Source organism: Brachyistius frenatus, unplaced genomic scaffold (assembly GCF_029030835.1).
Source record: "Brachyistius frenatus isolate BFR_SWC_R1_liver_20210118 unplaced genomic scaffold, ASM2903083v1 Contig_4, whole genome shotgun sequence".
NCBI lineage: Eukaryota > Metazoa > Chordata > Actinopteri > Embiotocidae > Brachyistius > Brachyistius frenatus.
In genome coordinates, this window is record NW_027210603.1 from 9,610,655 (window position 1) to 9,625,895 (window position 15,241).

General features: G+C 40.0%; 1 protein-coding gene across 5 annotated transcripts in view; it reads left to right on the top strand.

Moving 5' to 3' along the window:
• chl1b (cell adhesion molecule L1-like b) overlaps positions 1 to 15,241 on the top strand; it is a 65,946-nt gene that overhangs the window by 25,053 nt on the left and 25,652 nt on the right. For 4 of the 5 annotated variants that reach the window (XM_069714649.1, XM_069714658.1, XM_069714620.1 and 1 more), the window contains exons 2-4: positions 11,358 to 11,542; positions 14,255 to 14,272; positions 15,130 to 15,238. In XM_069714649.1, coding sequence (XP_069570750.1) covers positions 11,440 to 11,542; positions 14,255 to 14,272; positions 15,130 to 15,238 — 230 coding nt within the window. In that variant the 5' untranslated portion in view covers positions 11,358 to 11,439. Of the gene's footprint in view, positions 1 to 1,212; positions 1,442 to 11,357; positions 11,543 to 14,254; positions 14,273 to 15,129; positions 15,239 to 15,241 lie in introns of those variants that run through there. The other variant, XM_069714630.1, reaches the window with a different exon arrangement.

Genomic DNA, 15,241 nt, shown 5'->3' on the forward strand with positions numbered 1-15,241 from the left:
GCCCCCCCCCCCCCCCCTGTCCTCCGACAGCTCTGAATCTAAGCCTCCAGTATCAGCGTTTCTTTCATCAAGTTCGCTGTCTCCCTTTAAACCCAATTTGCTAAATGAAAACCTCAAGCTAGATTAAATGAAAAGTCAGTCTGTTCACTCCATTCACTTACAGATGAGAAGTATAAAAAGCTGTGTTCAATTAAGATATTCACTATTCAATAACAGAACGCTGCCATCGGCGTACTTGTTAACGTCATTAGGTATGAAAGGTTGCAAAACCTTTCATCTAAAAACACTCTACGAAGCTGCTTAATGACTGAATACATATGCGGGTCCTATAAAGATGTTCAGTCTCCCCATTTACTAACTGTCAGCATTTGTGAGGCTCGTGTGATAACAACCTTGTCATTTGTGGCTGCAAGTTCCGTCAAAGCAGCCGGGCCTTTGGTTGGTTTTTCACCACGTTTACGGCCCACATCAGCATAATTCAAGCATGACCCTCCTCCCCTCTTTCATTTTCTGCCTTTCTCCCCGTTAAAACCCTGACTAGGGTCCACATCATACATCATCCTCCCTTCCCCCCCTTGTGTCGTGGGAGAGAGACTCCTTTTTTTTTTTTTTTTTTTTTTTGGGCTGCTGGTGGAAGACTCTTATCGACAGTCTCAGCACTCTCTGCACACTGAGCTTTCCTCTGACATGTCACCCAGCCTCCCCTCAGGTCCATCTGTATGGTCGTGGAGTGGGGTGCCTGTTCAGCAGTGTGGAACAATCAGGTCCACTTCAATCGAGACATACCCAGAATAAAAGAAAATCAATAGTTTTTCACCCAAATATCTGCTCACAGTGGGGAAATAAAACAGAGGAGGATGCGTAAAAGCTTCAACAATGCCAGACTAATGCTGGGCGACAATCTTCAGCAGTATTAGCAATTAAGTAGATTGTCACCGGCTGACAGAAGAAGATTGCAGCGGGAGCAAAACTCAACAGATTTCCACACAGCGGGTGATCTGTGCTCCCAAGATACCATTCATATTCTTTTTTCAACTGATCGTTGCAAATAAACTCATTTCATTGAACATTCAGGTGCAGCACACGTCTTTCATGATGCTGGGGGGGGGGTGGGTTGAGATGGAACTTGCATTCCTACACTCTCCTTTGTACACACCCGGTGAATAGCCCTTAGATCGGGCTTTGTGGGAATGATTGTCAGTGGCTTAATGAGCCTCTTTGCCAAGCTACAGGCTTTGGCAACATATGTGACTACAGTGCTTCTGTTCGACTCCGTCTGCAGCCTGTATGACACAACACAGAACGGCCTCAGCGCTCTCTATTTTTGAAAAAAAAAATCTGAATTTTCTTCACTCATGCTTTCTTTTTATTGTGGATGTTACCTGGGAAGGAATTGTTCCTCCTCCCATTGGGACCATAGCTGAGAATGAAGTAAAATCTTGTAAGTACCCTACAGTATGCGAGTATGTCTACAAAGCTGTGACAGCACTTTTAGGTTCCTGTTTTGACCTTTAAATGTGCAGGAGGAGACAGTCAGCATATTTATTTTCTACTAAAAATCACTGTGTTATGATTCACATTTTGACAGAGTTAGAGAATACAAGTAATGCTGCTATATTTGGTTGTTTTCTTGCTTTTTGCAAAAGCTAGAAACTTAAATAGGGAAGTGGAGCTTCATATTATTTGGTAGAACAATTTGCTATTTCATTTTTTTTTAATTAATATTTTGATTCTTTATCATAGTCAGTGAAAATGCCAACATTTTCTATAGATCCCTTTTACTGCCACGCAAAAGAAAAACAGTTCAGTATCATGTTTAAAAAAAGGTTTAATAACATATTTTCAGGCGACAACATCCAAATGTGTCACACTAATACAATAAATGTATGTTTTTTATACTATACTAAAGCATGCTTTAAGTTATGATATGATAAATTGGTCCTAGGCTGAGGCGATGTGGCCCTCCAGCTGATAATTGAGAATTCTTCCTTCTGTACAGTCCCATGCATTTTAAACGCATACTCATCACAATATCATCCAGCCTGCTCAATAACAGCAGAATGTTGTCAATTCTCAACCCAGGCATGAACTGGAACTTGTCTCGTTTGAACGTGTATTGTAATGTAAAACGTGTCCTGTTATGATGGTATCAATTACTATTTTATAGTGAGAAACATTTTATGTTATTCGAATAATTTATCCCATTTTAACTTGAACAATTTTCATGTTATAACCTGTCAATATCCTGATATAACAAAATATCGCAAACTTTTTACGTTATAACGTAATGCTGAACTATTTTTCCTTTACTTGGCGTGGCAGTGAGTTTCAAACTCCCAAACCAGAGCCAGAGTTGTAACAATGAGGTTTTTTTTTAGAGGACTTTCATGCCTCTTTTACAGAGATTGGATATATAGTACTTATATATTAGGGTGAAACTTAATATAGAACATTCAATTCAAGTCAATTCAATTTTATTCATATGGCGCCAAATCACAACACAGGTTATTTCATGGTACTTAACACATGAAAGTCCTTACAGCAAGACTTTACAATATTATACAGAGAAACCCAGCAATTCAACATAAGTAAAGCTTAGGCGATTCTGGATATATTTTTTTTGGGAGCCAATGCCAAGTCCAATATTAGGAAGTAAAAAAAATAAAACATTCTGATGTGGATATTAATCACTCACTGTATGACAATCTTTGTCATACAGTGGAATTGAGGCAGAATATTTTACAGTTTAATGATAAGCTATTTTGTCCAAAATGACAACATTGCACTGAAACAATAAACTTCACTGGGACTATTTTAATATAAATAACTGTAAATAATAATAATAATAATAGAAAACGCAAATAGAACAATTTCTAAATAACCGTAAGCATCTTTTTCGGCAATATGTTCTTAAGAAAGAGGTTTTCACATAAGACAACGTATATGCCAATACTGATATCTTAGAAGTCTGATATCTGCCAATAAAATCAGCCAACAGATTAATCAGTCAACCTATAAACAAACACACATGTCAATTGAGATACAGTATCTGACAAACCAAAAGTATTATACATAATATTTGCAGTTGTGTGTGTGTAGATTTTTAGCAATTTATGAAGATTCCATTGTAAGAACTATGTCAAATCTGTTGAAATAGTCCCCTCAAGCAAATTACTAAAGGAAATCTGATTTGACTTTATTGACTAACAAGTAAAGGTCAATAATATTGCACATGCAATGATTAGAGTAATGATATGTGATAGTTAATCAGTGTGAGTCTTTAGTCATATTTAAGGGCTCACAGTTCACTATTTTAACTTCAACAAGCCTCAAAATTCCCCAGAGACTAGACAGACACAATACACCATGTCAGGGTGATGTCCAGAGCACTCACTAAACAAATATAGACTGTATCCACACTCACTTCAGTTCATTCTGTCCTTTGCTTCTTGCCAAGGCAAATTTACATCAATCTGTCTCCAAACAAATGCAGGGATGACTTTTAAACTGACCTCCAGGTGCATCACTGTGGACCTTCAATTATTCCATTCACTAAGCATGTGGTCCATTCAGGAATAGTGTTTTTCTTGGAAGCTTATCGCTTTCTTTGATTTAGTGTCTTGAAAAAAGTGTGTCAAAGGCAGGTTATCCTGAAAGTACAGAGAATGTTAGCTCCAAGTGTTACTCGTAGCTATCAGTTGAAATATGATGCAAATTTGTGTCTGAGATGTTCAGGTTGCATTTAATGCAACATTGATATTTGGACAGACATTTTTGGCATTTATCCAAACAACTCTTTTGAAATTGCTGCTAATGGTTCACAGACACATAACATTTCTTAAGACTCAACAGTAGATTTATTGGTGAAATGTCTTTGTTTTTGCAAATGAGCAGCCAATGTAAATATTGAGATTCTGCCGTGTCAAATTTAAAGATTTGAAATGATGTGTCTCTGGGCTTCAGTTTATTCCATACGGTATGTCTCAACACAACCTTGCCTCGACCCTATTAAGCAACGAAGAGGCGCAGGAACTGGGCCACATATTCGACAGCTGTGTCAAACAGCTTACCCGGAGTAACACGTTCCAGCATTGGACAGGAAATTCAAATTTTAAATTTGAGTGAGCAGAGAACCTCTCATTTCACAGGCTGAAATTATAATTTTGACTTTATGAATATGAGAGACCTGAAGGGATTAAAAAAAAGGATGAAGCAGCAAAGGTTTGTAAAAACGTTGTTTTCCTGCCTCCAGGGGGACATCAAAAATTCTTGGTTGTTGGCAGAAATAAATTGCTTCGGGGTCTGATGGAGGTGAGGATTTGGGATATAAGAGCCATCGATCATGTCTTGCCGTGGAACAGTTTCGTCTGGGGAAATTGCCAGCATCAGTCAGACGAAGTGGATGAATGTGGAGAGAAGCACGCTGTGTTAGTTCACACAAAATAATATTCCAGTCCCCTGCACTACCGACTTGTGAATTCATCTCTCTGCTGGCTACTCAGCGAGGATCACACGCTAATGTGATTATTGTCCTGGGCAAGGGGTACTCCTGTGGGACTTCAAAGAGAGCAGATCAGAGGGAAATGAAAAAAAGAAGAAGCTGTAAGCTGTGATGCAGACAGGTGCAGTGCACTTCTTGAAACCTTTTCTTTTGCTTTAAACATATTACCTGGTTCAGAGTGAGAACTCTGTCAGCATCTGGCATGTACGTAGCACATACATTCTGCATGATTTATTAGCGTGTCATGTGACATGCTCTGGTGATCAGTTTAAGCGTTTTAATCAACATAAATCACGCTACTGCTTTTAATTAAAAGTCATAATCCGACGCAAAAATAAAGGTTAGCTTCTACTGCATACGAAGACACTGAAGGGTTTGTTCCATACAGTTAATGATTCCTATTTTGCAGTGTAGGCACTCTAAATAAATATTTGGGGACAACTTTGGCCCTCACTGTCTCAAAAACAGGGGCGAGGAGGGGCACTTTTAAAAAACAGTAGCCTAATTAGTATTAAAGTAATGGTTTTAATGTGAAATGAGCCCACATTAAAATGCATACAATAATCACCAATTTGTGCCAACAGGAGTAAACAAAAAGCAAAGTGTGCAGTCATCCTTATGTGTTTCGAAAGCCATCTATATGTATGAAAGCAGGATATAAATTGATAGATAGATTCAAAACTTAATCACTGCAAGTGTAGGATCGCCTCGTCTTCGCCCAGTTATGTACATACATGGTGTAAGCAACAGTGCTGTTTGTGTGTTAGAGATGGAAATCGAAATTAAAGTAAAATAAAATAATGTCTCAGTGTAGAATCAGGATAATGGCCCAAACTTTTAAATACAATTCATTTTTCACAATTTTATAACCTGACGTTCCAGACCCAAACTTACTACATGAATGCATGGGTCTGAGTATGCTCCATAGGGAATCATTTGCAGTTGTTGCATCCTGCTGGGCGTAGACCTCGGGTTCATTTTAAACTGTTGGAGCAGCTTCAACCAATTGGTACACGCCAAAACACTCCCACTGCTGCCACTACCATTTAGAAAAGGACGATCGATTTTAACGTCAACGCACTTAACCACCGACTCTGGTCGCTGATTGGTCCGCACTTTGGAGTTCCTGAGCAAATAATGTGAGCAGGGTTTTTCAGACTCTAATTGCAGTGAAAACTGAAGCTGTCTGCAATTGTCTGGCATGGCCAGGCTAGCAATTGTTGCCCATGCATCACAGTTTGTAGGGGCATTCTGCGATTTTATGGAGCATGTTTGTTTCTTGCCTCTCTTAAATTCCTATGCTTCTGTTTCCTTTGAATATTATGAGCAGAATCTTATTTCCCCCCTCTAGACAAACTTATTGCGGACAAACAAAAAAAAGCAGCTAATTCGAGGCTGGGGAACTCTTTATGCTGTTTTGTTCGCGTGGAAAAAAAAAACCTCTGAAAAATGGATACTACCAACAAGATAAAAACCTCAAGTGGTTGAAAACCTCTTCAGCTCTTTGTTTTCTATTTCGTCATATTAACTAGATCATGTGCCCCGATGTCTACTGCCAGCTGGTGACATGATCATCCTGCTGTAGCTCTGTTTGGAGCCACGTAAGGCTCTGCAGGGTCACCGCAGGTTATATGTAGTCCCCATGCCCCCCTCTCTCACTGGTCATGGGAGTTCATGCAGGGTCACGAAGGTCAGCCATCATTAGTTCAGACACAACACTGGGGTCACACATCCCACAGTTCATCCGTGCAGCCGCTTTATATCTGTCTCCAACTGAGCCTCATTCCTCCACACCTGAGAGCCTTTCCTCATTCCTCCACCCTCCTCTATCCTCACCCTGTCGCTCCTTCGCCCAGCTGAACTCCCAGTGCCCCTCAGCCTGTGAAAGCTGTAGACCACCTTACATATTAATGGTGTGGTAATTGAACTGTCATGCTTTCAGAAGTGCAGTGAAATCGAGCCAAATCTCAATTAGACAAGCATATTATCGTATATATTGCTCCCACTTCCTAATCTCATTTAGCGCCTTGTTTCTGTTTCTTCTCTCCTCACTAACATTTCAATAATAGATGAATTGCACGGCTGAGCTTTTAGAAGAATACTGATAGAGCTTATCGTTGCCATAGGTTAGAATACAAGAGGAGCAGAGCGTGGAGGGAAAAACAACATCTCTAAACAGAGGAAAATGCATCTCTACATTAAAAAAAAAAAAAAGTTTCTACAGGCTTGTTTTTTCCCCAAAAAACTACACAGTGTGAGAGATTTGCAAGCCAAATGAGCAGCTGATTGGACAAAAAGTACAACTCGACGACTGAAAGAAACTGCAACTCATTACACACATCAGAAGCAATGCGAGTCAATTGCCGCTTAAGTGTTAATCAGCTCGGCCGTTGTCTTAATTGTTCTTGAATGATCAAATGGGAATCAGTGTGGAGGCATTATCAGGAGTGCGAGAGGGGAGTGTGGAGCCCCTGTCTTCCCGTCGCAGGTCTTTAGCAAAGAGAATATTTTAATCCAGCCTGACAAGATGAGGATCTGCTTAATCCTATTACAGGTTTGCACATTAAACTACAGTAGGCCCACACTTCTTTGCCTCTCTCTTGCCTTTGTGTGAGAAAGGAGCAGATGGTGCCAGCGCCACAGCCTACTGTAGTGAACTTTGAATGGCTGGGCTTGGACCCCACCTCGTTACTGAACAACACATCCACAAGTGTGGAGAATGCTCTAGGAAACAGCTCGCTGGTGTGCTACTTTTAATTGGACTACTTAAACGTTACTTACAGTTTGTGATACTTGTTTTACATACTGCATTTGACATTTGTTTACAGATTTGAGGTGTAAAGTGACACCAGATGGCTAAACCATAGGAGTCAAGAAACAGACAGACAGAGCTTGCCAGTTGTACTGTGGAGGTGTGCCAGTATTGTTTCTTACTGAAAGTCAGCGAAAGCTACGCAGTGATGCAGTATACAGTACTATAATGTGAAGAAGAGCTCTTGGAATTAACATGCCAACATAAGAATGTTGGGTTGAGGAAGGTTCTGGCTGATAGAAACAGTACAAATACTGGTTGCCATTAAGAATTTTCTCGATGAGAACATTTGAAATATAGTGTGGATGGCATCACACGAACAGATAATAAGGGACACTTTTTGAAGTGAAAGCACATGGGGGATGGTACAGTCAGCCAAAGACAACGCAAGCTCAACAGTTATCTTTATAAGCAAAGAGCTTCCGTGGATAAATGACACAAGCAGACGTCGGCAGTGTGGATCAGACAGTTAAGATATGGGGCGTGGCTACAGATGTCTGACACGAAACATAGAGGGAATATAAACCGTTCTTTAAGCCAAAATCTTGTGACAACAAATTAGCGGAAATACCACACACTAAATGTGTCACATGAAGCATCGCCATCCAATATAACACACAGTGTCGAAGATGACAGCAATTAGACTGAGGCAACCTTTGGATCAGGCAAAACATGCAATTTGAAGACGTTATTATTTCCTTGTTGAAATAGCAAAAGCATGCATGCCAGGCTGATTGACCAAATTAAAGAAATGTTGATTATTTTCCTTATTGACTCATTTCCCATTACTAGTTGTGAAATGTCAACAAATAGGGGAACGATCTGATCAAATACCTGTTTCCACCGTGATATCTGTAAATGTCCAACCAACAGTCCAAAACCGTTTTCGCTGAGTTGTGACAATGAAAACGCAACAGTTCCTCTGTTTGGAGAAGCTGAGAGCAAAGAAGTTTTGGCAATTTTTTTTTACCATTTTTGACTGAAACAACGAACTGATTATCACAATTAATGTTGTTTTCTATTCATTGCCACATTGCTCCATGAAAAAAAATAAAAACGTTTTGAACTCAGTGTTTAGCTCATGACAAGATGTGGGGAAATTGGGACTTTGGAAACCAGGTCTGAAGCGTTTATTGTCGCCGATGCATTAAAGATGTGAAAAATTAGGTTACCACGCCTTTGTTTAAAACTGGTCCACATTCAGAAGTGATTTGGTCTTGTTGACAAGGAGAAAGTTTCTCAGAGTGCTCTACATCTGTCACTCAGAGAGGGCTTTAAAGTACAGAGGCAGATCTCTTTTGGCCCACATCGCTTCGTTTCCCTCCGTGTACCCCCCTCCACCTCAGAGCTTCTGTCCCCTCTGAGTCTTGGCTAAGGAAGGTTAGGGTTCACACTGGCCTTCCCACAGCGAGCAGCTTTTAACCTCCCGCCGGCTCCATCAATCTCAGGCCGGTGTGATCGCTCCTGAAAGGGGCGGGGATTAAGAACAGCCTGCCGTCTGTAAATCAGTGGAGCTTGAAGGGGAGGCCCCGTTCTCCTCTGCAGCATATAGGTCCAATAGGCATCGCACCCCATGAGTTCAATGTAGACATCATCACCCGCAGCAGTTAAGCTCTAAGGGGACCTCCCTCAACCAGATGGCTGACTTGGTTTTCAATAAATGTTTAAAGAGGGGAGAACAAATTAAATCAGAAGGCAAATGATCAGGCACAGTTTGAACAAAGTGTAATCCATCTAAGGAGTTGTTAGCTTGGTAAAGGATTTTGGCCAGCAGAACAAGACAATGAGAACACATTCTCCTCTGGGGATTGTAACCCTCCACCCTCTCCTCTTAACCAGGCCAATCTAAACAACAAAGCACAAGCCAATTAGTGCAAAGCCCTTACCTTTTGATTTCAATCTGTGTTCAGCAACATAAATCACCAAGTTTGGGAAAATGAGAGACAAAGGAAAGCCTAAGGCATTTCTCCAGATGACTTATAACTTTGACATTCAAATCTTCAGCTGGAAATAAAGTCAATAGGCGTGAATTGTGATTGAATGGGGTTCATGTCTATCATACATAGCACGTGGTGTCTCAAACCTTGGCGGTGATGCTGTGTGTGGGAGGGGCCAAAAAGGTCAGCATTGAGTCACAGTTAATACCATTAGGGCCAGGCATGGTTGAAAAGTTCAGAGTGCAGGTTCATCTGGAAACAGAGGGAAGGAAATAGTCTCTTTTTGTTTTGTGGTCAATTATTCAATTACAACTCTCGAACAGGAGTTTGACCTCAGAGTTGCTCATTGAATTTGTAAAGAAGATTAGAATAGAGCAGCAGTTGGACTCATTGTTAAGAAGCTATTTTAAAGACATTGCACGGCTGGTTGATCTCTTGCAAGTCACTGTACAGCTCATATCTTGATTACTTGTGCTTAACAACACATACCTGCCTCCTTTGACAATAATTGGATTTCCTATCAACACAAGTACAGTAATTAGCAATTATTGGACTTCGTCCTTGTGATGCCCTTTGCATGTTAAGCCCTTTCTGTTTTGCTTGAGTGCCACTAAGACTCCCTGTAGACCAGGGGTGTCAAACATACGGCCCGCGGGCCGGATCCGGCCCGCCAGGGGGTCCAGCTCGGCCCGCCGGATGACTTTGCTGAGTGTGAAAATTACAGAAAGACATAAATTGCATTTCTATGAGAACATGGAGGTTTATGAGTACTAGTGTTTTGTAAATTTATTTTTAATCGATCCAGTAATTGCTTCAAAAACAGCGTAAATGCGACGTCTGCTCCGGAGGAAGAAGCGCTCGTTTGACGTCAAACGCGTCACAAAGCGAGGGAATCTGCAGAGGAGAGCCGGGGCAGATAAACAGTGGGCTGATGTCTTGAGTTTTTGCTCTTTATGTTTCTAGTTTATTGTAGAAAGACCTTAAAATAGGGTTTATCATCCAAAAACCTTCGCCAATGATTTAAACGTAGAGAAATATTGTCGTTATGTATGCGTTATTATGCTATGGTTTTACTGGTCTGGCCCACTTGAGATCAAAGTGGGCAGTATGTGGCCCCTTAACTAAAATGAGTTTGACACCCCTGCTGTAGACCTATAATTTCACATTTCTCTTAAACTCTATTGTTTCAAATGTTTTCTCTATTTTGTTATTATGGTTCATGTTAGCTGTCGAGCTAATTACTTTGGCATGACCTGCTGAGCTCAGTCACAGCCAACACACAGAGGACTAATGAACTGACAGCCCAAAGGGTTTACAGAGCACTGCTCTGAGACATAAGAATTCCCGTACATTTCTCTTTTCCATCCCCTCGTTCTGCACTCTGGACCGATCACGAGGTCATTATGGTTTAAGACTCTGGTTTGTTAGCTGGAAAATGATCCAGTGCTCTGGACTCTGCGGCCTGCCAGTGTTGGAGTGCAGACAGCTTACTCTGTCTGACTGTTAACTACATATGCTTTTTATGTCTCACACCCCTCAGGCAGCACTATGTGCTGCAATAATAGATACAATTGTTGCTGCATTCTTAATCTCTTTGAGTCATTGTTATCAGGAACATGCAGCCACAGATCATAACAGCACAGTGACTAAATCGGCCAAACACTGATGGTAATGTTGATGATGATTTCAATCTTGGCTTGGTTTTGGAATAAATGTATTTTTCCTTCTGTAATGTTGAACATCTGCCATGCGTTAATATATCCACAGGCTGCCTCATTTGTTTATTTATTTCTTTTCATTGTCGCATTAAATATACACTTTGTGCTGCACACTTCTACAGACTACACAACAATCCGAGTCCCAGGAGAAGGGGATGATAGGAGACTCTAATGTGAATATTTCTTTGTCACAGCAAAATTTGTTCTACTGCAGAACAAGAGTTCCCGCTGATGCAAATAAAAATGTGCGCAGCGCCTGGCTATGCCTGACTGAGCAGAGAGCAGTCGTGTTCCCGGTCACGGGGGATTTGTTGTTTATTGGGTTTGCCTTTCTGTCTGCCAACGTGGGTGGATTCATGGGGCCTTCTCCGTCTGTGCTGCCTTCACAGGTACCGCATCGTCAGAGGAATGAACTGAGGACGTCGAGGAGAGCACTTGTTTGTTGTGAACACCTGAGATCTCAGTGAAACCATGAGGTTGCAGAGGAGCCCAGGACTGCTCGCCGTTGTGGCCGTGGTCACCACCTGTATTTGTGCCTTTCATTCGACTGCAGCCATTGACATCCCACTGGAAGGTGAGTCCTGATTGTACTTTAGCATAGCACCAGTTCACCGCACATTCTTACAAAGGATGCGGGTTGTGACACAGCTGCGTCAGGTGCTTCTCAAAAACTGTTTTCATCGGGACTGCTTCCATCATGGAAAACCGCCATCTTGAAACAAACTGTGGATTACCCAGCTAAACAAAGAGATTGTTTCTGACAAAATTACTTTTATGTTTTTAACTGTAATGTTATGAGCACCGCATACACAATTTTGCATAAATCTCAGAGAAAGTTATCAAAAACCAAAACTGCCTGAATAGTTGTAGAGGTACATTTAAGGGGTCTAAGAAGATATCGTTTTTTTTTTTCATAGTTTTGGTGAGCATTGGACATTTTTGTCAGGAGTATTAAAAAGCATAACTACTCTCATTGACCTTGAGAAAACAAGTTTTAGTAAACTTAAAGCAGCTATAATAGAGTACATTATGTCAAATGTAAATGTGAAAGCAATGTAAAACTGAGAAAAGTAGTGATACATTTACAGATAATTATTTGCTGATTCTGAAACTCCACCTGACGTTACGGAGCTTTAAAGTGACTTTCAGCTCATCTTAAAGGTGTCCAGGTGCAACTCCACTGTTGTGGTTCTCTCTCACTGCACTTTAGTGTCTTTTTCGAAAGCAGCAGGTAGCTGTTTGGCGTGAACGAGCTTTTAAAAACCAACTGTAAACTAATTGCTCTTTTTTTTTTTTTTTTTTTTTTTTAGTACACTATGAATGTGTCTCAATTTGCATGCTTCTTTTAGTTCACTTAAATGTAGTCCTCTTACTTGTCTGGTGTGTGAATTTAGATATTCTACTGTTGTCTCAAATCACATTGTCTGGATTTACACATACTTACGCTGTGTTCTAAATGGCGTGTTTGTGCACTAACACTCACTATTTTGAGTGCATTCACACTGTCAGTAAAGAAACATGCAGTGCACTACAAGTACCAGGATGATGCACTCAAAACGGTCCAAAAAAGAAGTGTGAAACGCTGGACACTTTCCACCCTAAACGGTCACCATCTTGGCTACGTAGAGGAAGGGGCGGGGCGCAAAGAATTTTCAAATTAAAGCCTCTGAGGAAGCTGCAGCTGTTCCTCAACATTGAACTAAAGTGTTTATTTTTCACTGCTGCTGCTGGACAGAAGAATCAGTGTGTTTATTGAGTGTGTTAAACTAAGGACAAAAAAACACAGGGATTTCTGGATAAAATAATTAAAGTTGTAGATATTTTGGTTTGTGATGTATTCACATGGTGAGGTCATTTACAGTCAGTGCAAAACAGCACTGTGAAGATTGAAACTACCCTGTCAACATTCCTGCACTACACAAGGAAGAGTCCTCTTGTGGAAGAGCACTATTTATTCGTGTATGTATGTCATTTGACAAAGGGAAAGTTTCCAGCATTCTATACTTTATACTTTTTGACTGATATGCATACACAATCCTGGTACTCACAGTGCACTGCATGTTTCCATACTTGACAGTGTGTACACACTTATACACTCCAAATTGCAAGTGTAAGTATGTGATTTTAGACGCAGCCGTAGAATAAGAATTTGAAGAGTTTTAACCCTCAGACAATGCATGCAGGGACATCTAATACAAAGCGCAGGGACATCTAATACAAAGCGCAGGGACATCTAATACAAAGCTGCTCATGTATCTTTTAAGAAACTAAAAATGGTGAATTTAGTGAGCACTCAACCGTAAACATTCAAATCATGAAGTCATTTTTAGACTTCATGTCATGCAAAGTCATGTTTATTTGTCCCGATATCGTTGTTGAGAAGAAAACAAGGAGATGTAATGGACTTGAAATCAGTATATGGTAAAAGATTAGCGGACTCTGCTAAATTGTTGCATAATGGTTTACAATCTATTACAAATCAGTTTAATTCTGACATAATTCATTGACACTTGAAGGTTTAGTGTGATTAGTGATTCAGGGGGCCTTACTGGCTGAAATAGAACATTACATTCATAATCATGTTTCTATTGGTGTATGAAACTAATGTTATGTTTCCGTTACCTTAGAATCGCACAAGCTACTGCAAAAAATATATATATATATATATATATATGTAAATACTATTTTATTGTTTTTGCTCATTGACAGAAAACTTGTCCTTGAAGTGCTTTTATCATATACACAAAAAAAGTCGAATAATTTAGAGGGAAATAAATAACACCGTAGAGAACTGTTACAATTGTCAAGTATTCTGTGAAATGAATATATTTACAACTATTATCTTGTTTGAATCAGGTTGCTTTTGTGTTGGATCTGCGTTTGTATCCCTGTTTCCTTGGAAACACATATCAAACCTCTCCCTTTAAATTATTCAGAAAAATCTCTTAAGGGTTTGATAAAGAACAGTTCAAACAGGTTTTCTTAAAAGGAAAACACATTTTTTTCAGGCTCACTGTCAGAGAAAATCTTTTTAGTTCTGTCTTCTGTTTTGCATTACTCGTGTGTGTGTGTGTGTGTGTGTGTGTGTGTGTGTGTGTGTGTGTGTGTGTGTGTGTGTGTGTGTGTGTGTGTGTGTGTGTGTGTGTGTGTGTGTGTGTGTGTGTGTGTGTGTGTGTGTTTAAACAGCTGCATGTATGGAGAGTACTTGTGACTAGAAAGGATTATTCCCAAACTGCTGACTGTTTTTGTTTTGTTTATTTTCCCCCTGCTGCCATGGATTATATAGTCTTAGGTCACATAAACAGTAAGTTCACTCTGTTATATTGTAGCTGGTATTAGTGGCGTCCTCCTGGCTTGCTCTTGAGCTCAGTGGCAGCTTTACTTACAGCCATGCAGAATGTGTTGGTTCTGAATCTCATGTGTCATCAGTCATGACTCCATAATGCTGCTATTTTAGCTCATAGAATTTATGGCATTTGCTTTTCCTTCATGCCTAATCATACTATTAATGCCATGTTGTAGCCATCCTCACCACGTCACAACTGTCCTCAAGACCATATAACACCAAATGACTTTTATGCCAGAACAAAACCAGTCAAACAAAATGATTAATTTAAATGGCAAATTATCAAGTTTATTTGTAGAATTGTGAGAGTTTTACAGATATTTAGACTGACATTGTCATCAATAATCAATGTTTTGGATATAACTCTTCATATTGAACATTAAATATTCAACACTATTTTACAGACCTGGGGGTCAAGACCGCCTAAATAGTCCCAAGTTGAATTTGAATGGTCACAGGGTACTTCTTTTCAGATGCCAAAGATTGGGTTTAATTGGGTTTATTTAAACTTTCCTTAAATACAAATCAAAACATTATTGCAATCTTTATTTAAATGTGTTATCTAAATACAACACATAAGTCAACATTATATACAATTATTTCCACTAATTGTTGTTTTGTATTAAAATCTTTCAAATAAACAATCTGAAAAGTTCAAAGCCATAAAACCTGGGATGGTTGTTAGTCACAAGCAAAATAAGCTGGGAACCTTGGCTGTAGTATCATGCTGAAAATGACATACTTCTGAGTAGGTTTCTGTATTGATGCCTGCATTGTGCCTCATTTTCATGCTTGTTTGTTTGTTTGTGGCCCAGTTGAGCAGATGCCCACCATCACGGCTCAGTCGCCCAGCTCCCTCATCGCTTTCCCTTTTGATGAGAGCTTCTCCATGACGTGTGAAGCCAAAGGGAATCCCGAGCCAGAGTG